Source organism: Nansenia antarctica, assembly GCF_963989245.1.
Source record: "Nansenia antarctica genome assembly, chromosome: 11".
Lineage (NCBI taxonomy): Eukaryota > Metazoa > Chordata > Actinopteri > Argentiniformes > Microstomatidae > Nansenia > Nansenia antarctica.
In genome coordinates this window covers 17,579,965-17,602,477 of record NC_137681.1, presented here as the reverse complement: position 1 = coordinate 17,602,477, position 22,513 = coordinate 17,579,965, and the positions used below count along the sequence as shown (strand labels likewise).

Genomic DNA, 22,513 nt, shown 5'->3' with positions numbered 1-22,513 from the left:
CTGTAAACTTTGTAGTTTACCTTATCACGTGATTAGGTAATATACATATAGAAGGAATATGTACACAACGATGTGGCGTATCGAAATAATAGAAAGTGACAGCTTTTTTCGTGACAAGTTTCGTTTTCAAACAAACTGGCAGGATTGTGATTTGTAGCTAGCCTATATATTTTGTATAATATTTGCAACGTTTGCAGGAAAAGTGCTATACAAATAAAAGTTGTTATTATTATTATTATTATTATTATTATTATTATTATTATAATAAATAGCCCCTCTGCGTGCAAGCGGAATTAGTCGCAAATTGCTATCTGTTGCCTATGTGAACTTCACTTCCACTAGTATTTAGGCGCCTCCAAGTGGTTGACCTCATGGATGGTCAGTCTTTGCATCGCTCCCTTTATTAATAGTGGTTACATTTCTCCAGTCCTGAGAACGCTTTATTATTTGAATCCCTGATAGCCCCTTTATCACATGATTAATTATGGTTGACATAGTTACACAACGAATGGCTATTCGGTAGAATAGAAACTGATGGCTTAAGTTTCGTTTTCGTTCTCCTGCAAGCAGACACATGTATAAATAGCCCTACTGCGTAGACGCTTCGACAGTCGCAGATAGGCTGTCTACACACTTGCTACACTTTACCCCAACAACTGGATCGAAAGAGGTAAGCGAACTTCATTTCAACGGGATGGAACAATATTAAGACTATTGTGCATAGACCTACATTACATATGTAGTAATGTACATTACATATGATGATAATGATGATGATGATAATGTATCCCTGAATCAGGATAAGAAGGTTACAAATGTTTATTTCAAATCAGACTTTATTTATATAGCACCTTTCGTGCACAATTGCAATATATGATGCATAACAATATAATGAAAATACAACTACTAGCCTACAGTGAAACGGTAATAAACGGTAATATAAGGAAATGAGAAATTAGAGACCATTAGTGATAATTAGGTCCAACACGAACCAGGTAGATTGCGGGATCTGTAGGATCTGCTGGACTGAGGATGCCAGGATATGGTTGTATGGATCTGGTTGTATATGGATCTGGTTGTATATGGATCTGGTTGTATATGGACTGGATGTAGATGCAGCTGGAGAGTAGACACCGGGGCAGGAGCAGGGACAGCAGGGGCCACAGTAGAGGGACTGGGCACCAGAGGGGCTGCTTAGGCATCAGGAAAACCAGCAGGAGGTGCAGACTGGGTGGGCTGGGATGTACATTATTGGCGCTTCTCCACAACCATCCCGTACCGTACGGGAACCCGTGCGCCTGCTTTGTTTTGCTTTCTCCACTTTGCTTTCTCCACTGCCAAATCGTGCATAATCCAATATGACAATGTTTGATGGTAGAATGTTCTAGAATCTACATGGTTCTCACCACTGGTAGAGTCAAACAGATAGAATCCGTTCTTGTCAGTCCATAGAAAGCAACCACAGCTCTCCATAAACCACTCAGTAGGCAAAAAGGCAATAATATTGTTATGTAAACAACAAATGGTCAATCCTAATAATGATCATCCAGGTAGCAAGAAATAACACGTTTTTCTAGATGAAAAGTGGCAGCCAAAAAGTGTGTTAGTGTACTCTCACAACGAGTATGACATCACTTTTGTGCTCATCAAGTCTCCTGAAGCAGTCAACTGAAGCAATCTACTGAAGAGTGGTGAGGCTGAGTTGCTACACGACACGTACACTTCACGTGATCAACCTACGCCCTCCCATATGATAAGACTAATCATTGAACAACCTCAAACCTTCAGCCAGTTATGTAAAAGTTTGCATTTCACCTTCTCGGATATGCCACAAAAAAATGTATGATAAAGTAGCCTTCTCGTCCTGATTGAGAGCTAATGATGATTATTTTATTTATTTTTGTACCAAATTTGTATTGCTTTTTAAATATTTTCTAGGCCAGAGCAAATACAGGGCAATATATAATGAATATGATTCACATTTAACAGATTCCATGATGATAAAACATAAATCAATAACATTGACGAATGTTAAGCATAATGATAGTATTGTTATTTATTCCACAGTGCCTCTACCAAATAGATATGGAAGATATGGAAGCCAAGCTGAAAGCACTTCAGTGTCATTTCACATGGAGCATAGACAAGGCTGACATTAAAGACCTGGACAACATCCCTGAAAAACTCCTGGATCGAATAATAAAGTGTGGCCCTCCCAAATACCATACCACTTACTACAACTTATTAGCGTTTGTGACCCACCTGGAGGGAAACAACAAAGGTTCTCTTGACTATCTCCACAAGGCTGAGAGCGCCCCGAAGGATAGGCAAGATGGTACAGAGTTGCTGGTGACCTATGGTAACTTTGCATGGGTTCACTATCACTCAGGGAACATGGATGATGTGAATGCCTACCTTGGCAAACTGACAAAAATACATAAGGGTATTCCGAAGACCTGCAGCTTACCTGCTGTACATGGTGAGAAAGCTTGGAGCTGTCTTAGGCTTGGGGGCACATTTTATGAGAGAGCAAAAGAGAGCTTTCAAAAAGCTCTGGAAGCGGAGCCAGAGAGCGCATCCTTCAATGTGGGCTATGCTGTGGCCCTTTACAGGCTGGAGGGAATGGTGAGGGATAAGAAAGTGAAAACAGAGGAAGCAGTCATTCAACTTAGGAAGGCTCTGTCCTTAGATCCAGATAATGCTGAGGTTATGGTTCTCCTTGCCCTTAAGCTTCAAAAAGAAAAAAAGAATGAGTCCAAGGAACTCGTCAAAAAGGCTCTCACATTGGCTCCTGATGTCCCTCATGTCACTCGCTACGTGGGCAAGTATTTCAGGTATGAGGGCTCCATCAGTGAGTCCTTGGAGATTCTGGCCAAGGCGGTAGAGCAGTCTCCAAAGTCCTCCTTCCTGCACCACCAGATCGGCCTGTGTCACAGACAGCTACTCATCCAGATGAAAAGAGGAGAGTGGCCCCCGGTGCCCCAACTTAAGGCAAAAACAGCCGAATGCATCCAACACTTCTCCAAAGCCGTGGAACTGAAGCCCTCCAACACACACGCCAAAGTGAGTCTCGCTGAGGCCTATGGGGACAACCGTCAGCTGGAAGAAGCGATGAAGATCTTCACCGCTCTGATAAAGGACAAGTCCCTCAGAGACTCAGACAAGCAACACTGCCTCACCTCATACGGCCTCTTCCTGCTTTATAAAAGGAAGGTGGAGGACGTTGCTGTGACACAGTTGAAAGCAGCATATCAGATTCCTATTCAGAGCTCAGATAAGATGCAGGCTGGCATGAAGCTGAGGCAAATAGCAGAGAGGAGCCTCACCAATAGGCAGAAGGCAAGCAAAGGCAAAGAGATTCTGGAGTTCCTCTCTGCTGAGGACAGAAAGCAGAGGCTGGCTGAGAAGGCCATTACAAGTGCCAAGGTGGATGCCGTCAATACAGATGAACTAACAAGTGCCTTTGGCAAAGGAATGAAACTCAAATGATGAAACACAACTGCTCACATTGCAAATACTTGTTAATATTGTTCATAATAATGAACTACTAATTAATAATATGTTCATAAATGAATGATTTCATGAAGCTCAAATTATACAGTATGTAACACATCTTTTTAGCCTTGCTTTTACTTAGGGTTTTCCTTCCAATGTGATATTTGGGGGTTTATTTTCTTTATATTCTCTTGTGAAGTGCATTTACATTCAATTTAAATGTATTTATTTAATTTAAAATGTGATATAAAGAAGGTTTGATTGATTGATTGATTGAAATACTGTATCTTAACACAACAGCTCACATGGTCAATGCATGTTGATGTTCTTTAGGTTAATTGGTTTATTTGATAGTTTCATAAACTCCTCAACTGTTGTTGCATAATAAACAGATTTTTATATAATGAATGATTAATAAAACAACCAACAAAAAACTACCATTGCTATAGTGAATAATAATGCATGTTCTTGATGAAATAGTAAATGACTTTCTATTAAATATTTCTGTATTTTCTTATTAAACAGATGTATATGTTATGGATCATTAATAAAACATCCACTTCCATGGAGATTCAGTCGACCTCACTCTTTGTGTTTTACTAATAAGCACTCATTAAAAAGCTACAAACTCGAACGTTTTCAATGCACAACAGATAGCCTAAATGTAAAATTCTGTCAGCACAAAGTCTAAATAAATGATACAGAGCAGCGTCTAGGGGTAAGCAAAACTATATTATGTACAGTAAGGTGATCTAAATTAATACAATAAAAAAAAAAAAAACTGAAATGAGTTGTCAACTAAGGCATTAGATTATTAATTGGTATGAATAATGTCATATACATTACAGCTGGAGTTTCTACCTCTGCTTGTAGAACTGTATCTTGTATCCAACAAGCAGAAGGCCAACCAAGGCAGAGATTCTGGAGTTCCTCTCTGCTGAGAACAGGCTGAGAAGGCCACCAGGAAGGCCATCGGGAAGGCTGGACGCCACCAGTACAGATGAACTAACAAGTGCCTTTGGCAAAGGAATTCCAGTCTACCATATTCTTTGTGTTTTATAAATAATCAGTCATTAACAAGCTACAAACTCAATGCACAGCAGATAAATGTAGAATAACATTTAGCCTATGCATAATGTCATGTAGAATAACATGTATTCAGAATGTCCAAATAAAATAAACAGGGGCGCCCAGGGGTGAGCAAAACAATGAGATGACCTACAGTAACCCTAACCAATTATTATTATTTCGGAAATCAGTTAACTAAAGCGAATGATTAATCAGTCCAAATCTAATACTTTACTGCTTTTAGAACGTTATCTTCTATAGTGTGCCACCAAGTTGTTGATATCATCGATGGTTAATCCTTGCATAGCTCCATGGGGAGCATGCCTATGTTCCCCGGGTCCTATGTTCCCCGGGTTCTATGTTCCCCGCTTCCCCGCTTCCGAAAAAGGGTTCTATGTTCCCCGTTTTTTTTTTTTTTTTTTTTTTTTCATTATTTAAAAAACAACATACACAAATACATAATCATACTTTTTTTTAATATATATATTTTTTTTTTTGAAAACAACATACACAAATACATAATCATATGTATCAATGTCAATCATGTATCAATGTCAATATCAATATCAATGTCCTGAGGTTGATACACTAATGTATGCTGACGACACTGTACTATTTTGTACATGGTCAGACCAAGACGGAGGTAGCTGCTGTACTTACCAAATCTATGGCTCAGGTGACTACATGGTTGAACCACTGTCGTCTCCAACTTAATGTTTCCAAGACGGTCAGCATGTTTTTTTACCAAAACAAACCGTTCTGCTGAAGAAGCATATGTCATTATCTCAGGGGAACAACTACAAGTTGTGAACGAGTTCAAATATCTTGGGGTGCTGTTAGATTCCAACCTCACTTTTAAGGCACATATCAAAAAGGTCTGTAAAATTGTCAAGTTCAATCTGTCCAACTTCCGCTTTTTAAGGGACTACATGTCAACAGAGGCAGCTACCATGTATGTCCACGCCATGATCTTCACACACATCAACTACTGCATAACAAGCTGGTCACAAGCAAATCCCACAACCTGCCTGGTCAGTTAGAGGGGCACGTGAATGGAACCTGATTCCAGGGCACCTTAAAGAATTAGGCACCTTTAAATCATTTAGAAAGCACCTAAAACAGTGGATGATCAACACACACACCTGCCAACATTGAAATGTCCTGTCCTATACCTGTATGTCATGTGTACCGCCTGTCTGTGTACTGCCTAACATGTCTTACCTGTACAGTCTGTGTGCTTGTTTTTAGTCTGCTTACCGTGCGTATATCTTGCTTGCTTTTAGTCTGCTTACCGAATATGTACCCTCCCTTTAACCGCCTATGATTAATGTATGCTCTTTTAACCCTCTGCTTATATGTACCCTCCTTTTAACCGCCTATGATTAATGTATGCTCTTTTAACCCCCTATGTTATGCCCTTAAGCTAAATGCTTGTCCTGTCTACTTTTTTGTGCCTAGGTCTACCTATATTTTATCTTTTAAATGTACTTTTTTCCTCCAGGGAGCCGTATACAACATCATGGCATAGGGACTGCGGATGAAAACTAGCTTTCGGGCTAACTCTGGCGTATTTACAATTTATTTTTGTTTTATTAATATGCACTGTCCCTTGAATAAATAAATGAATCTGAATCTGAAATCTGAAATTTAAAAAACAACATACACAAATACATAATCATATGTATCAATATACATAATATATATTATGTAATAATCAATGTCATAGTATTGTCTCAGCATTTTATATAACTCCCTAGATAGATCATTTTCGAGATGGAATTGAAAATCGTATATTCCTAAAAGAACACCAGCGCAGGGGTGCACCTGTTATGTGCGCCTGTCGGGGCTTCTCTCGGGATTATTCCATTTTGAATTGCACTTGCATTAATTAGTTAGGCCACATTTAGGGTTAGGGTTAAGGTTAGGGTAACCATAGGGTTTCCAATTCAAAATGGAATAATCCCGAGAGAAGCCCCGACAGGCGCACATAACAGGCGCACCCCTGCGCTATCAGAACGAGCTACCCCAATGTCACGTCGGAATTCGACGTTTGGATGCAAATGTCACGTCGGAATTCGACGTTTGGATGCAATCTCACGTCAGAATTCGACGTTTGTCCATAAACGTCGAATTCTGACGTCTGCCGTGTGAGACCAGGCTGATTAGAGTTAGTAGATTTGTGACAGCCCCCCAGTGTGTCTGAATTGGAGTCCTAGTATACTGTACTTCCAAATGGTTTAGCATGGGGGGTCAGCTTCAGTACTAGATTTGGGCCGAGGTCCAATAGTGTCCTACCTACAAAAGGTTTTGTACATATAATCATTTTGTTCATATAATAATGTTGTACACATAATCATTTTGTTCCTATGTATAATAGTTCCTGCAATTTCCTGTAAATGTCTATCAATTAGTAATCCACAGTATGATTATGTATTTGCGTATGTTGTTTTAAAAAAAAAAAAAAAAAAAAAAAAACAGTATGATTATGTAGTTGTGTATGTTGTTTTTTAAATAATAAAAAAAAAAAAAAAAAAAAAAAAAACTCACGGAAGCGGGGAACATAGAACCCTTTTTCGGAAGCGGGGAACATAGAACCCTTTTTTTTTCTTTTTCTAAGAAATCGGGGAACATAGGACCCGGGGAACATAGGACCCGGGGAACATAGGGATGACCCCGCTCCATGAGGTATTTAAGACCGGTTGCATTACATTTCTACAGGCCCTTACTTTAAAGGCAGTGTTTCGATTGATGTTATAAACGTCATCACATGGTGATGATGTTTATCTGAAAACAGGAACAGAAACCGACAACTTAAGTTTCGTTTTTGTTCTACCCGAAAACTGATGACTGCACGGAGCCATACGATATAGTCGCAAATTGGTACCGAATGGGGTTGGTGGTGGTCATGACCGCTGAACCAAAAACTGGATAGTAAAATGAGGTAAGCAGAACTTTATTTTAACGGGATAGAATAATAATAAAACACTATTGCGCATAAGCCTACATCATTTCTACGGGTCAATCGACACATCTATATTAACTATATATTACAGACAGTGTTTCCCCTACAATCCCCCCCCCCCCCCCCTCCGACTGGATCCCCCGTCCCCCCAAGAAAAAATAATTATTATTATTTGTTATCTTTTTAAATACAAAAGTACATATTTTTCTCCCAGGCTACATGTGGTCGAAATGTGTTTATTCTGTGTCATTTGCCTACTTTATCTGCACCCGTTTCATTTTTGAGTTGCAACGTTTGCAGGAAAAGTGCTATACAAATAAAAGTTATTATTATTATTATTATTATTTAATCTGTTTGTCATCTCTGCGTTTTGCTGCCACGCTCGCCCGCTTGTCACCTGTCTCCTCGTTTCAAGAAGGGCGGGGCTCAACTCCCTCCATACACACACGCTCTGACCTAGCTAATCTCAAACAAGCCATTCGTCTCTGTTGTAAGTGCAATAAAAGTCAAATAAAGGCCAACAATATAGTTTATGGACGGACTTAGACCCCAAACATCTGACAAGCAGGCTAAAATATCCACGTTTTCTAAACGCACCCAACCCGGCTACAGTGGCAAGCCCATAGGCTCGTTGGTAACGTTAGTCCGCCAGTAGTCTCTCATTGTCAGACCTATCTCCACACTTCGCTCTGGAGAATTTTCTTTTCTTTTTAGCGCGACGCAAGAGTTTTTTCAAGGTGAGATGTCTGCAGATGAAAGTAAGCAAGTTGAAACGTTAGCAAATATAATTCCTGAGTGTTCTGGAGTCCTCTTATTAGATAATAAATACTCTGGTTGTTATATTTGCCTTTTGGTTGACAGCAAAAGAGGGAGAGAGGAGGATAGAGAGGGAGAGAAGGAGAAAGAGGATGGTGTCGGCACACCAGAGAGAGAGAGAGCAAGGTAGGACAGGTAGTCAAGACCACATTGTGCCCTTCCTATAATCTTAAAGGAGTGCAAAACACTGCCCACCTTCAAAACCACTCTCAAATTTTTTTTACAGGAGGCTGCAATCCGTAACTGGACCCTCTAAATCAAAAATCTGATTAAAAGACCCGAACTACCCACTGTACATACTTTGTGTTTTGTCCCCCACCTGTGGTGTATGTCCCCACCTGTCCTACCCGCTGTACATACCTTATGTTTTGTTGTATTGTTCTTCCCATGATGGATGTATGTTTATCTTGTAGATAGTAATAGTTATTTGTCTGTATTATCTTGTAGATAGTACTAGTTTTTTTTGTCTGTCTTACATGATGAATTGAGAATCAAGGACCCCAATTGAAATAAGCCAGTGGCTTTCTTGGGTTTTTATCCTGTTAGTTGACCTTGTATGTAATATGTACTTTCATGTACCTACTTCTGCAAACCTTCTAATAAAGTTTTCAATCAATCAATCAAAACATAAGTAGCCTTGAGAACCGATGGTTCTCGAGCCTAATGGCCTATAGGGCAGGAGCCTATCTCCTGTTTCCGTAGCGTGAGGCGGCTTGGGTCTTACCCCCAATCCAACCCTTAATGCTGAGTTACCTTCACCTGGGAGGGGCACCAATTATTTCAGCGTTTAGCACACCTAAGTGACTGCAACTTTCAACACCCAGAACAGCGCCACAGCAAACGAAAAAGGCTTATCATTGAACCAACCAAAACAAGTTTACATTCCACCTTATCTCCCTTGTCAGATATGGTACGAAATGGTGAAGTATGGTAGTTGCCTTCTCGACTTGATTCAGAGCTAATGATGATTCTTTTTTTTACCAAATTTGTTTTGCTTTTAAAATATTTTCTAGGTCAGAGAAAATACAGAGCAATCTAAAATAAATAGGATTCACAATGATGATGATGAAATGAACTTAGGCCTGATGATCTTTTCTTTATTCCACAGTGCCTCTGTCAAAACAGATATGATAACCAAGCTGAAAGCACTTGAGTGTCATTTTACATGGGGTATAGATAAGGATAATATTAAATACCTGGACACTATCCCTGAGAAACTCCTGGATCGAATAGGTACTGAATACCATACCACTTACTACAACTTACTAGCGTTTGTGACCCACCTGGAGGGAAACAACAAAGGTTCTCTTGACTATCTACACAAGGCTAAGTGTGCCACGAAGAAGAGGCCAGATCATACAGAGTTGCTTGTAACCTATGGTAACTTTGCATGGGTTCACTATCACTCAGGGAACATGGTTGATGTGAATGCCTACCTTGGCAAAGTGACAGAAATATGTAAGGGTACTCTGAAGTCCTACAGCTTACCTGCTGTACTTGGTGAGAAGGCTTGGACCTTTCTTAGGTTTGGGGGCACATTTTATGTGAGGGCAAAAGTGAGCTTTCAGAAAGCTCTGGATAGAGAGCCAAATTGTGCATCCTTCAATGTAGGCTATGCTGTGGTCCTGGACAGGCTGGAGGGGAGGGTGGGAGATAAGACAGTGAAAGTAGAGGAAGTCCTCACTCAGCTTAGGAAGGCCCTGTCCTTAGAGCCAAATAATGCAGAGGTTATGGTTCTCCTTGCCATAAAGCTTCAACAAGAAAGGAAAGATGAGTCCAAGAAACTCATCAAAAAGGCTTTCAAATTAGCTCTTGATGTCCCTCACGTCACCCGCTACATGGCCAAGTATTTCAGGATGGAGGGCTCCATCAATGAGTCCTTGGAGATTCTGGCCAAGGCGGTAGAGCAGTCTCCAAAGTCCTCCTTCCTGCACCACCAGATCGGCCTGTGTCACAGACAGCTACTCATCCAGATGAAAAGAGGAGAGTGGCCCCCAGTGCCCCAACTTAAGGCGAAGACAGCCGAATGCATCCAACACTTCTCCAAAGCCGTGGAACTAAAGCCCTCCAACATACGTGCCAAGGTGAGTCTCGCTGAGGCCTATGGGGAAAACCGTCAGCTGGAAGAAGCGATGAAGATCTTCGATGCTCTGCTAAAGAAAAAGTCCCTCCGAGACTCAGACAGGCAGCACTGTCTCAACTCATACGGCCACTTCCTGCTTTATAGAAGGAAGGTAGAGGACGATGCCGTGACACAGTTCAAAGCAGCATATCAGATTCTGTACCACAGTGCAGATAAACTACAGGCTGGCAAGAGGCTGATGCAAATAGCTGAGAGACGCCTGACTAATAAGGCTGGAGAAGGCAACAAGATTCTGGAGTTCCTTTCCGCTGAGGACATAAAGCAGAGGCAGGCTAGGAAGACCACCACAAATGCCACCTGGCATGTCACCAGGCAGGCCACCAATACGCCCAACACAAAGGCCACCAAGAAGGCCATCAGGAAGGCCATCGGTAAGGCCACCAAGAAGGCCACCTGGGAGCACACATGGGCGGAACCCTGGGAGGCCAACTGGGAGGCCACCAGGAACGCCACCAAGAAGGCCACCTGGGAGGCTAACAGGCAGGCCATCAGTAAGCCCACCAAGAAGGCCGTCAAGGAGGTCATCCAGGAGGCCATCAGAGAGGCCATCAAATATGAATTCCCTCTACCAATAGATGACGATGACAACTAGATATTTGCATATTTGACCAAACCTATTAGCATAATCTTGGTTTGGCATCTTGTGGATGATCTCATGTCAATAAAGATAACGTGCCTTTGGAAATGAAATAAAACTATTATAGTTATTAAAGTTGTTAAATTAAACTAAATTATGAGACACAACTGCTCACATTGTAAATACATGTTCTGTTCTAGTGACTGTAATTACATGGCAGGGACATAGTAGTTAGTTACTATATAAGTACAATGTTGATACCAGTTATTTCTTGTTACATACATTTAATGTCAACATAAAATGTTACCAATAATTGTATTGTCACACTGTTCATTTTAAACACACTGTAATCCAAACATATAATAAACATTTAACTGAGTGACAAAAACAGCATTTTATTCCAAGAAAAGAAATAACATGGATTTTTTATTCAAAGAAAAAATGACAAGGAAACATCTAAATCAGAATTCTTCCAAGTGTTAGTCGCATTGCTTAAAGTATAATATTTTGTAAAAGTCTTCAAAATATTGCAGCAAGGTGAAAGTTCAATTGAGAAACATTAAAACCAGTGAATGAGATGGGTGGCAATTTACCTGTATGCCCAGAATGCCAAAACACCTTAACCTGGCACCCAAACTATTGCCCATATGACTTTGGTGCTTGGTGAGGTTGGCTCTAGATCCCAGTTTTGAGTCATTTTGCATTTTCTTTTGCAGTGCTGATGATTCAGATACATTTTTGTGTAGGGTAAAACTGATCCATGCTCCATACCTAGGACCAATGACTTCAGAACGTAATACAGCTCTTAGCTATTTGAATATACCACATAGTTTGGCATTCAGGCTAAGAACACGTCCTCTTTCATTTAAATCCATTGATGAAAAGCTCAGAAAGCTCCAACAAAGGTTGTTCTAATATAGAACAAGAACATAGTCCCTGCACCCTGGTTTAATAATCTACATAGTAACATGTCAAGTGGCCAGTGAGAATCGAGGCCTACTAACTACATCTTTACAAAACTATTCATTGGGTGCACACATAGCCAGCAGAACTAATCACCCATTGTACATTCTGTATAGAATGCCACTAATCAATTACCGGTACACTGTATGAAATTAAAATGTAAGTTCTTGTTGTCTGACAGATTATAGAGTTGCACAACTGAGAGTGCAACATTACTTTGGATCATGACTGCCCTCTCCTGTCAACAGTCATACAAAACAACCTACATCTTCAGGAATTAACAAATATCCATTACAGACAGGTGCTACAACCCTGTCTGTTTCTCCACGGACTATTCAAGACTATTCAATAGTAATAGTACTATTCACTGACTATTCAAGAGTAAAATACATGATTTTGATTGACAGATGGCAACCCTGAAGGAGAAATCCATATGACAATTAACAATAACATGTCACACTTATGACAGACAGACGGCATCAAAGATAGTCAATACTTTGGCTGAAGCTGCTGCAGGCAGAATTACTCACAGCCTGGTTCACAGCCAGTGTAAAGGCACTTTCTAAATAAAGTGGTTCCCAATCCTGAAGAGATCCATAACATTAGATTCTGAGTACAATAATCTGATCTACAATCAGAGATGTTCTTTTCTCACAGTCACACGCTTTGGTATTACAAAGATTAAACAACGCAATAGCAGCCAACGCTAAGAAGCGACTGTAGTGACTGGAGGCGTGGCCTCTTTATTGGAGTCTATTCTGTAGTCTGATTGGCTGCCTGTCCAGGGCTCTGATTGGCTGCCTGTCCAGGGCTCCTGTTTGGGGTCTCTGGCCGCAGCATTGCTGTGTCCTTTCCATGTCCGGCGGCACCGGCGAATCCCTGTCACGGTGCAAAGGACCAGAGAGCTAGAGATGAGGGCGAAGCCGCTAAGGAAGAAGGTGGCCGTGTAGGTGCCTGTCGTGTCCACCAGCCAGCCTGTGGAAGAGGACGAATGTTAATGCCACAATTGGACTTTCAAATGTGTATTATCTCTCGTGAAATAAAACCAGCACAGTGATTTAAGACATGTTTTGTTTGTCCACTTGACTTGTTTTAATATATAGATGGTTAGGGCCAGGCTTCTCTAAAGCTGTATGTTGTTTTAGTTATGATACTTTCCAGCCATGGTAGATCACCTGAGATATAATTTCTTGCCATGGAATCTGCACTGAATCCACGCTCTGTTTCTCTTATTGTTCAGTAACAGAATAGTTAAACGTAGTGTAGATTCAGTGTGGATTCCTGGCAACAGCCTGCTATTAAGTATGGTTAACATTTAACCCCCGCGGTGGCGCAGCGGTCTAAGCATTAGCCTCTAGTGCAAGCTGCCCACCGGGGACTGGGATCGAATCCCGGTCTCGCCAGACCCGGATATGGCCGGGGCACACAGGGAGCGGCATATTGAGCGGCCGCTCCCAAAGGGGGGTATAGGACTATTTCCGGACAAGGATCCGTCGCGCAACACCGCCCCCGTCTGGTGCTGGAGTAACGGTGTCGGGCTCGAGGAGCCAGTCAGCTAGTCTGCCTGGCGATCTCCTCTGGGGCTGCCGGCCACGGGGTCGTGCGGCGGATCCTACGCAATAGGCAGGGGATAATTGGATAATAGGTTGGGTTCAATTGGATACCAAATTGGGTGAAAAAGGGATAAAAATCTGGAAAAAATAAAAATAAAAATAAAATATGGTTAACATGTGCACCATTTGTCATTAATTTACCCATGAATAATCCATGGTTTTCTATCCACGTCTTACATTTCTTTAATAATTCAACATAGATGAACCATCAGATGTTTCCAGTGGAGGCTGGTGGAGGTAGACATCAGAGGACAGGCTCATATCAGGTTGGTATCAAACACCATTCCACATTCCATTCCACGCCTTACAACGAGCCTGTCTTTCTATTCCTACCTCCACCAGCCTCCACTGATTATGACCGAAAAACAGCATTCTTGGAGGGTGAACAAGTGCAGACCTCAGGAATGTGGAAACCAGTCATAATTCAGCGCAACTCGGGGCGCTTAGGTGGCGTAGCGGGTTAAGCGCTGACCATGTAACCGCAGGGTCCCCGGTTCGATTCCGGCCGGGGACATATCCTGCATGTCATCCCTCCTCTCTCTTTCACCCATCCTTCCTGTCTAAATCTTCACTATAACTGTCAATAAAAATGAAAAATATGAGTGGGACTGCCCCACTCAGAAAAAATAACTTAAAAAGAATTCAGCGCAACTCACCTCCTATTGGTGGGCTGACCAGGTACGGAATGGCATGCAGGAAGTAAACGATCCCCAGAGCGGAGGACAGGTTCGCCGTCCCCACAACATCTGACGTCACCACGGGTATGAGCGCCACATAGGCACCATCAAAGTACCCGTAAAGTACGGAGAAGGGCACCAAGAGGGCAAACGTCCTGAGGAGGGGGATGAAGAGGCAGCATAGACCCTCCAACCCCACTGCCACCATGTAGCAGACGTGACGATACTTCTTCAAGCACCTGATGCAGGAAATGGGGGGGGGGGGGGTCCAGTCAGTCCAACACATTGTTTTCATGTTGACTATGTTATTATATTATTATATTTACTTCTGTGATACAACTGCAATGTTGAGAGGACTTGCAAAGTCCATCATTTCATTGTACAATTTACTACATTTATGACCAATACACTTTAAGTTGACTATCTGCTTTCTAAGCAAACTACGCAATCCTATCACTTATCCCTTGACTCCAGGTTAGTCATTAGTCACTAGGTTAGTCATATCAGCCATTCAACTGTCAATGACCTATCAGGGTTTTTAAACCTTAAACCAAGTGTTTTTAAACCTTCTCAAAGATACTGCTGGGTAACAGAGCATTTCTTAAGGGTTCAAACAGGGTGATATAGTTCACTCAAAGGTGATACACTGATGAAAAAATAATAATAATTGGATTAGACAAGGCTGGATCTAAACTGTTGAAGAACTCTGTTCTTCAAACAAATTCCAAGCAATACATAATGTAAGAAAGGGGACTAGACAGCAAGAATGTTGGAATTGAGTAAAAATAAGGTTAAGATTTGATACCTTCACGCCATTATAATGTAACAGGTCTCGTCCGGGGCTGGATTCAATATCATGTCAAACAACCCCAACATACTCATTAAGCAGTGTCATAACCACAATCAAAACCTAGGCATTGGTTGGCTGCATAATGCTGATCACAGCCATCCGGTACACGCACTACACTAACAGCAAAGCCAGGTGTACAGTACCTCCTATCAGTGAGCCAGCCGAAGGTGATGTTGCCCACAATGTCGATGACCCCCAGGATGGACATGAGGAAGGCGGCCTGGTGATGGCTCAAGCCCACGTCCAGTGCGTAGGGCACCAGGTAGACAAAGGGCAGGCTGCAGCCGCTGGCCAGGAACAGGTAGGAAACCGCCAGCATAAGGAAGTCTGGCATCAACAGGAAGTTGTACTCATGCATGGACTGGAAGGAGAAACAGCAGTGACGTTTATTGTTGTTGTTGTTGTTGTTGGGGTTGTTGTTGGGGTTGTTGATGTTGTTGTTGTTCGTTGGAGGTGGATCCTCCAACGTGCTCGCCAGAGCAGCTTTAACTCTGTATCCACATTCAGTGTCCAATGGGACTGGACCATGAGCCTCTTTGTCTTCTTTTAGCGTTATGGGCCGTAGCAAGGCCCCGCAGACACACAGGTTGGAAACAAATCCGCCCAGGATGAGGAGGGCGCCACGCCATGAGTATTGCTCTATCAGAATCTGCACCACAGGGGCAAGGATGAACGTCCCGATGCCACTGCCTGACATGGCGATGCCGTATGCCAGGGCTTTCCTCTCACAGAAGTAGGAGCCCACCATGGCTATGGCTGGGGTGTAGCAGAGGGCAAATCCAACTCCTGCAAAGGTAGTAAAAGTTGTTGTTGTTATAATACTGTTGTAATACTGTACATTGGTCCTTACATTTACTGTATATTGTACCCACTTTCTTTGAGTTGTTGTACTAGTAAAAGGAAAAAAGGGTTATTATGAAAAGGGAAAAGTGAAAGCGGTCTTTCATTTTCAGAGTAGCATTCCCCCAACACTTGAATTAGACTTTCAGTTCACTCCCCGAATTGACATTCAAATGAAATCAACCACAAGGCTGCTACTGATATAGGTGCCCTGTTCGTTGCCTGTGCAGGTGAAGGACCCCCACCTGTGAAGACACCCAGGGTGAGGTACAAGTATTCCAGACTGGTGGCGAAGGAGCTGAGGACCAGGCCCGTGGAGGACAGGAAGCCTCCCAGGATCACAGCGACGCGGCACGACAGACGGTTGCCTATGAAGCTGCCCAGAGGAGCTGCCAATGACAACACAATATAGGTTTATGTTATTATGGGATGGCTAGGCCCTTCAGTAGTATGTCAGTATCCTAGCAGGTGGCTGTCAAGAGACATGCACACACATTTCTTTTTACCTATATTGAACAACAACAACAACAACAACAACAATAATAAATAACAACAAATGACATTTAACCTTCTGTATGTTAACACAGCGCTCCTCTGGCCTGACCTGATCTGCCTTGGCTAGAAGCCTGAACATTACTTAAGTCTGCCTTGAGAAAGCCAGGCATGAATCAGCCTAAGGCTCTATTTATAAGAACCAAACTGGTTCTACCATAGTGTCCAATTTCACTGAGAGGGAGCAAAACAAGCAAACTCAGTGTGGGGTCATCGTGTGGTGACACTGTGTGTGTGTGTGTGTGTGTGTGTGTGTGTGTGTGTGTGTGTGTGTGTGTGTGTGTGTCGGGTCATCGTGTGGTGACACTGTTTACGTCCTTCAAGATGTTCTCTGTGTGTTGCTGACTTTGTTCTCCGGAGGACTGGAGGGAAAGCAGCGACCAAGGGCTGTGAAATGAATCCATTCTAATTTGTACTAGTTCAGTCAGATTATGTGGTCTTCAGTACGTTATTCTGAAAAAAATCACCTGTGTGTGTGTGTGTGTGTGTGTGTATGTGTCAATAATACAAATGCATACTATTAGAAAGGGGATTTGAAGGATCAACATGTTCAACTGATCCACAGAAACCAGTAGTGTGAGTTGGAAATAATTTAGAAATCCACACTAAAACTCATAGATGGAGCTATGGATGCAATGACTGACCTACCACGAGATCATAGAAATATAGTTTTAACCATCAATAAGTAATATTTTTCTGGAGTTAAGTGCTATGTATAATTTAAGTTAATTTAATAAAAGTCCAACAATGTATGTACCAATCAAAGATTGCCCCCTTTAAAGTGGAATATCAACAATAACTAAGATCTCCTCCACAAACCCACATGTCAGGGAGGGTTAGAGCAAGTTCAGTCAGCCAAAACAGTCCCAATCCATGATGTCATCATCAGGGAGATCACAGGAAACGATGGCCTTGTGGGTCTGAGTTTGATCCACAGACTAAAGCAACACTACTTTCCCATATGAGCATCAAACAGAGCCAATAACCCCCCTGTCTAAGGCTGAGAGAGCAGAGAGGAGCAGCTCATCTGACTCAGCTAAGGGCACGGCTCCAACTGCTGAGCTATGGCTTGGCTGGGCCACAAGGAGATGTTTGCTCCTCAGTGATTAGTACTGACCTGAGCATCACTTGTCATATTTGAAGACATTTGATGGTCAAAACAGGTCAAATATTGAGCCTAGCTGTCTCATATAATCAAAGTGAAGTATATATCTTTCTATGTCCTATGAACCACATCCATTTTACTGACTACCCAGGGCGTTGACAAACAATTGCAAGTGCATGCCATGTTAAAGTCAGATCATGTGGAGATGTGAGTGAGGGCCATTATCACACTTACCACACAGCATCGTGGTGCAGTCCACCAAGCTGTGGATCCAGGCTGTTCCTGAATAATCCCCTCCGAAGTGCATCTGAAACTCCACAAAGAATATAGAGATGCACCTGGAACAATAACAAAAGATGAAGAGTAAGAGTGAGAATAATTTCTAGTTTAAAATACAATGGCCTAGGAACTGTCTTGTGATGTATTTCTGGCAGAGAATACACATATCTTATTTTCCTAATACACATCTCACACCACATCAAGATTGAACAACAGGTGTATTATTGTGGATTGTTTTTATTTGTACTCCCTTGATATCTTTCATGCCATCTGTTGAGAGGAAGCTCGTAAGTAAGCATTTCAATGCACCGTTTACACCCTGTATCCTGCGCATAAGATACATACACGTTTTGATTTGTATTTGATATCTGTGGCGGAGCATTGAATTCTCATCCGACACAGGTTACACCGTGACACAGATATATATAACACGCTTTCTTCAGATCCCAGTGTGGTCTCTCTAATTATGTAATGGCTCGTCCCCAGCTAGATATTGAGATACTGAGTGGCCTGAGTGAGTGATGCAACCGTGGTGTATTGTGCAAACGTGGTGGAGGGGAGGTGTTAAAAGCCTGGGCTGAGGAAGGAAACGGCTGGTTGGGGGGCAATGAGCCTCAAGCTCCTCCGAGGCCCAGACTGAGGCTGCACCTGTACAAACACAGGACTAGCACCAGGCAGGCGATAAGGGCCAGATCACTCAGTGTGAATGTGAGGGCCACATGATCCTCAAGTGCTCCAGGGCTGGACAGAGAACACACACAAGCACAAGCACACACACACACACACACACGCACACACACACACACATACACCCACATACACACACACACACACACACACACACACACACACACACACACACACACACACACACACACACACACACACACACATACACCCACATACACACACCCACACACACACACACACACACACACACACACACACACACATACACACACACACACACACATACATACACCCACATACACACACTGCTGCTCATGAAGGCACTGACGTTTAGGGGCTTCAGTCAACTCTCTAGACCTTTATGAACCTTAGGATCACCGTTGTTTTAGAGATCTATAGTTAAAAGCCATCATTATTAACATAATTACTTTAAGGCTGCTCTCTAATGCCCTCAGCCTCTTGTTGGGATTTCCTCATCCCATTCTCTACACTAATTTGTTATTACTTTTGACTATCTCTGTCAGAACCACATTACGCAAGAGAGGTTAGGATTTATCTGGATGGACGATATCAGTTTACGACAAACAATCTTATTTTATTGTTTTCAAATTCTATACAAAAGGATTGTCTGACAGAAATACAACACTTGGAACAGGGTGTAGTGCAGGGGAGGCTGGTGGAGGTGGAATTTACAACGAGCTCTCCTCTCTAATCCTTTTCCCTAAAGAAGACAATCACTCACCTGACTGGACTTGTAGACTAGCCTGATCATTAAAGACAATTACCTCATTTAAACAAAAGAGTTGTGAAACTGGATATGACTATGGCATTTTAGCGAACATCTTGCCAAAAAAAAGAACAAGATTAATTACAAGCCAGTCATTATGAATAGAATGTTGGGAGCTTGGCCGCACGCCTACAGTATGTTGATGGCCTGTATGCTGTTTACTAGTCTCGCCAGTCCCTGTAACTGGAACTGGAGAGTGTGATGACAGAAACACAAGCTTGGCTACCTCTACCCCCCAACTTCTGACTCCTGTTGTAAGTGACACTCAGTCCAAGACAAACTATACATAGATCTTGGCTTTGACCTATATTATATTTTCATAACACATAATGTGTTGACTTGAAAGGAATATCTGGAAGCATGTAGAGATACAGCTACAAAATTGTCTTGTTGAGATGAGAAAGTTTTGATATCATCAATATGAACACTTCGCAAGTAATTTCTATCTTCACACATAAACTCATTGGAACACTAAATAAAACAATAGATGTTACTGTTTGATTGAGTCAGGCTTTGAGTTTTATTTTAAATCATAATCAATAATTACTTCCTATGATGTACCTCATAGTGCATTGAGCTATGCATGATGTACTGTATATAATAAACTAATACTGAAGAGGAACATCATTGGAAGTTCCCCTCCCAGCGCCAGCCTTACCTGGTTACAGCACGTGTACAGACAGTGACCACGAAGCAGCCGGCCACGATCATCCACCCCCAGCCTCCATCCGGAGGGGGGACCGCGGGTCTCTTCTTCCCGTGGGCCATAGCTGCTGCGTGCACCATGACCACTCTCTTTCTCTGGCTCCCCTTCCGGTTTCCTCTGGTCCCTCCTCAGCTGACAGCCCCAGGCAGACACACCTCACAGACAGCCTTTCACGGTCACACCCAGCATGAGATGACAGACCTCGGCGTTGACGAGACTGGTCAGTTCTACTGGTGTTAGACACAAGACACACAAAACACTCCAGTTAAGACTGTCCATGGAGAACTCTGTGTCCCAATTCTTTATGCACTTCAAACAGATTTAAAAGCATAGTATTAGCCCCAACAGCCCATGCCTACACCAATCATATGCTTTAAGTCTGTTTAGGGGAGTGAACAAACTAGGAAAAAGGACAAAGGACAAAGGATGGGGAATTTGGGAAGTCACAAGGCGGTCAAAAATCATTAACCGGCATTGATTGTGATGCATTAACCAAATACAAAAAACACCTCGGACATCCTCTATTGAGCCAGAAAGGTGTCCAGCTCAGCGATTATTAAACAGGGTCAAATCTGACAATCAATCAGACCGGGCCCTGATAATTTGCATTCCTTCACACCTCCTAGTTGAATGAGGGAACAGGGTTTTTTTTATGACGCAAGACTCCATGAGAGGTGTTTGCTGGCAGGGTGTCAGTGGCTAACGCTGGAGGTACAGTATTAACTTCAGACCCTGCCGTCTGCTGGCTTGACCTCACCGACCCTGTTGAAAAGCTGTGGTATGTGCCGCCCCTGAAACACTTTCTATGGAAAATATCTCTACAAAGTTTAGTTCCCCTGATGGCCACTTGACTCACTGTGGCTTCCACTAGTTTGAAACTAGTTTTCCTGAAATTTGCTCAAGCATTCGGGCAACAAACTGGAATCATGTTTTTGATTGATGAATAACCAGTGTATACAGAATACCAGTCACTAAGTAATATCAAACTACTTATCATCTTAGTCAAACTTTTCTTGAAGTTGCTATGTGTGCAGTCACACAGTTGGCTCCAGTATTAACATGTTGTTACATTTCATGATTGCTGTTGGGCAGTTTTTATCAGTTGGACAGTTTTTATCATCACACCAGCAAGAATAGGAACAGTCTCTATTTCACATGTGTTATATAGCAAAAACAGACAAACTCCATTTGCATTATAAAATGGTAATGACAATATGATATGCTCTCCCTATCATGCAAGAACTCTTTCCCATTGATATGCGTACTGGACAGTAAAAACCTTTCAAACCTGTCTGAGTCTCCAAAGAGGGAAAAAGAGGGAAATAGCATAGTTTCATTGCTCCAGCTGCTCAACCCATGGCAACCACATGCCTAGTGCAACAAGTCCAGGGCTAAATTGTTCCACAGCAGGGAAGACTAAGGGAAATATCCTTCATGGAGTTCATGGGGTCCAGATTATAATTACATCCTAGTAGTTTTGAGAGGTCAAATATTCAGCAGCTTTATTAAATGCACAACTAATTTCAAGGCATGCTTGTTTGGCGTGTATTTAATAAAACTTTAGTTAACTAGGATCTAGGAAGTTTTTGTCTGAGTATTATTTTTGCACTTTTTGCGGCACATTCATTCATTCATTCATTCATAACATTGTGTCTGCGGATAATAGGACCATGCGCATTGGATTCACTAATCTTTTCTCAATTGATCCATCAATGCCGATAGCATGCTCGGTCACGCGGCTGGAGCTGTGGTCTGACCATTCATAATAGTCTGAATGAACAACATCAAATGTTGAGCATCATTGACTTTAAACCATTCATGACTTTACTTGCAAATGTTAAATATCAGGTACATTTGAAAACGTGATGAAAGTGTGGGATTTGTTAACTGCACTTTTGCACTTTTTGGGGGGCATATAAGCTCAAAAACGTGCAGCGGTGAACATGTGTACACTGGGGCCAAGGTTTCCCTGCTGAGCTTGTTTTTCTCTTCGGCTATTTTTAAGTGTAGCATGCAAACATTCACCAAATACAACGTGAGAATAAGTCACCGATAATGTGTTAGTAGGCTTGAGGGCTCCAGCTTTAGGGTTAGGGTTAAACCAACTTTCTCAGCATCGTTCAAACATAGGGGCATAAAGGCATAAGTTATTTTTCTATGGAAATGAATGAACTGAGTAAAAATGATCATGGATATTACCAAACATACGTTAAACACTTTTATCGATTTACTAAACTGGAGAATCTTACCTTATCAGACTCACACAGACAGCTGTTGTTCACGTGCATAGCTCAGCCAAGTCGGTTTGCAGCGCGATCACTCAAAACACTTCTGCAGTATCTGTTAGTGTTAAGTGACACAGAATGATCTCTATTTCCCAATATACAACA

General features: G+C 42.1%; 3 protein-coding genes across 3 annotated transcripts; 2 read left to right on the top strand and 1 right to left on the bottom strand.

The window, feature by feature from the left end:
• Window positions 1–2,094: 2,094 nt before the first annotated feature.
• Window positions 2,095–3,489, top strand: ifit9 (interferon-induced protein with tetratricopeptide repeats 9; the record flags this gene model as incomplete). Its single annotated transcript, XM_080542413.1, has 1 exon — window positions 2,095–3,489. The coding sequence occupies one exon, from the start codon at window positions 2,095–2,097 to the stop codon at window positions 3,487–3,489; it is 1,395 nt and encodes a 464-aa protein (XP_080398539.1).
• Window positions 3,490–9,426: 5,937 nt separating this feature from the next.
• LOC308167933 (interferon-induced protein with tetratricopeptide repeats 5-like) lies at window positions 9,427–11,076 on the top strand (the record flags this gene model as incomplete). The annotated part of the gene is made up of 1 exon (XM_080542412.1): window positions 9,427–11,076. The coding sequence occupies one exon, from the start codon at window positions 9,427–9,429 to the stop codon at window positions 11,074–11,076; it is 1,650 nt and encodes a 549-aa protein (XP_080398538.1).
• Window positions 11,077–12,730: 1,654 nt separating this feature from the next.
• Window positions 12,731–22,509, bottom strand: slc16a12b (solute carrier family 16 member 12b; the record flags this gene model as incomplete). The annotated part of the gene is made up of 7 exons (XM_080542411.1): window positions 22,373–22,509; window positions 20,076–20,350; window positions 17,896–17,999; window positions 16,250–16,393; window positions 15,308–15,950; window positions 14,294–14,553; window positions 12,731–12,999 (listed from the first exon to the last, which is right to left on the bottom strand). The coding sequence occupies exons 2-7, from the start codon at window positions 20,201–20,203 to the stop codon at window positions 12,731–12,733; spliced, it is 1,548 nt and encodes a 515-aa protein (XP_080398537.1). The 5' UTR covers window positions 20,204–20,350; window positions 22,373–22,509.
• Window positions 22,510–22,513: the final 4 nt, after the last annotated feature.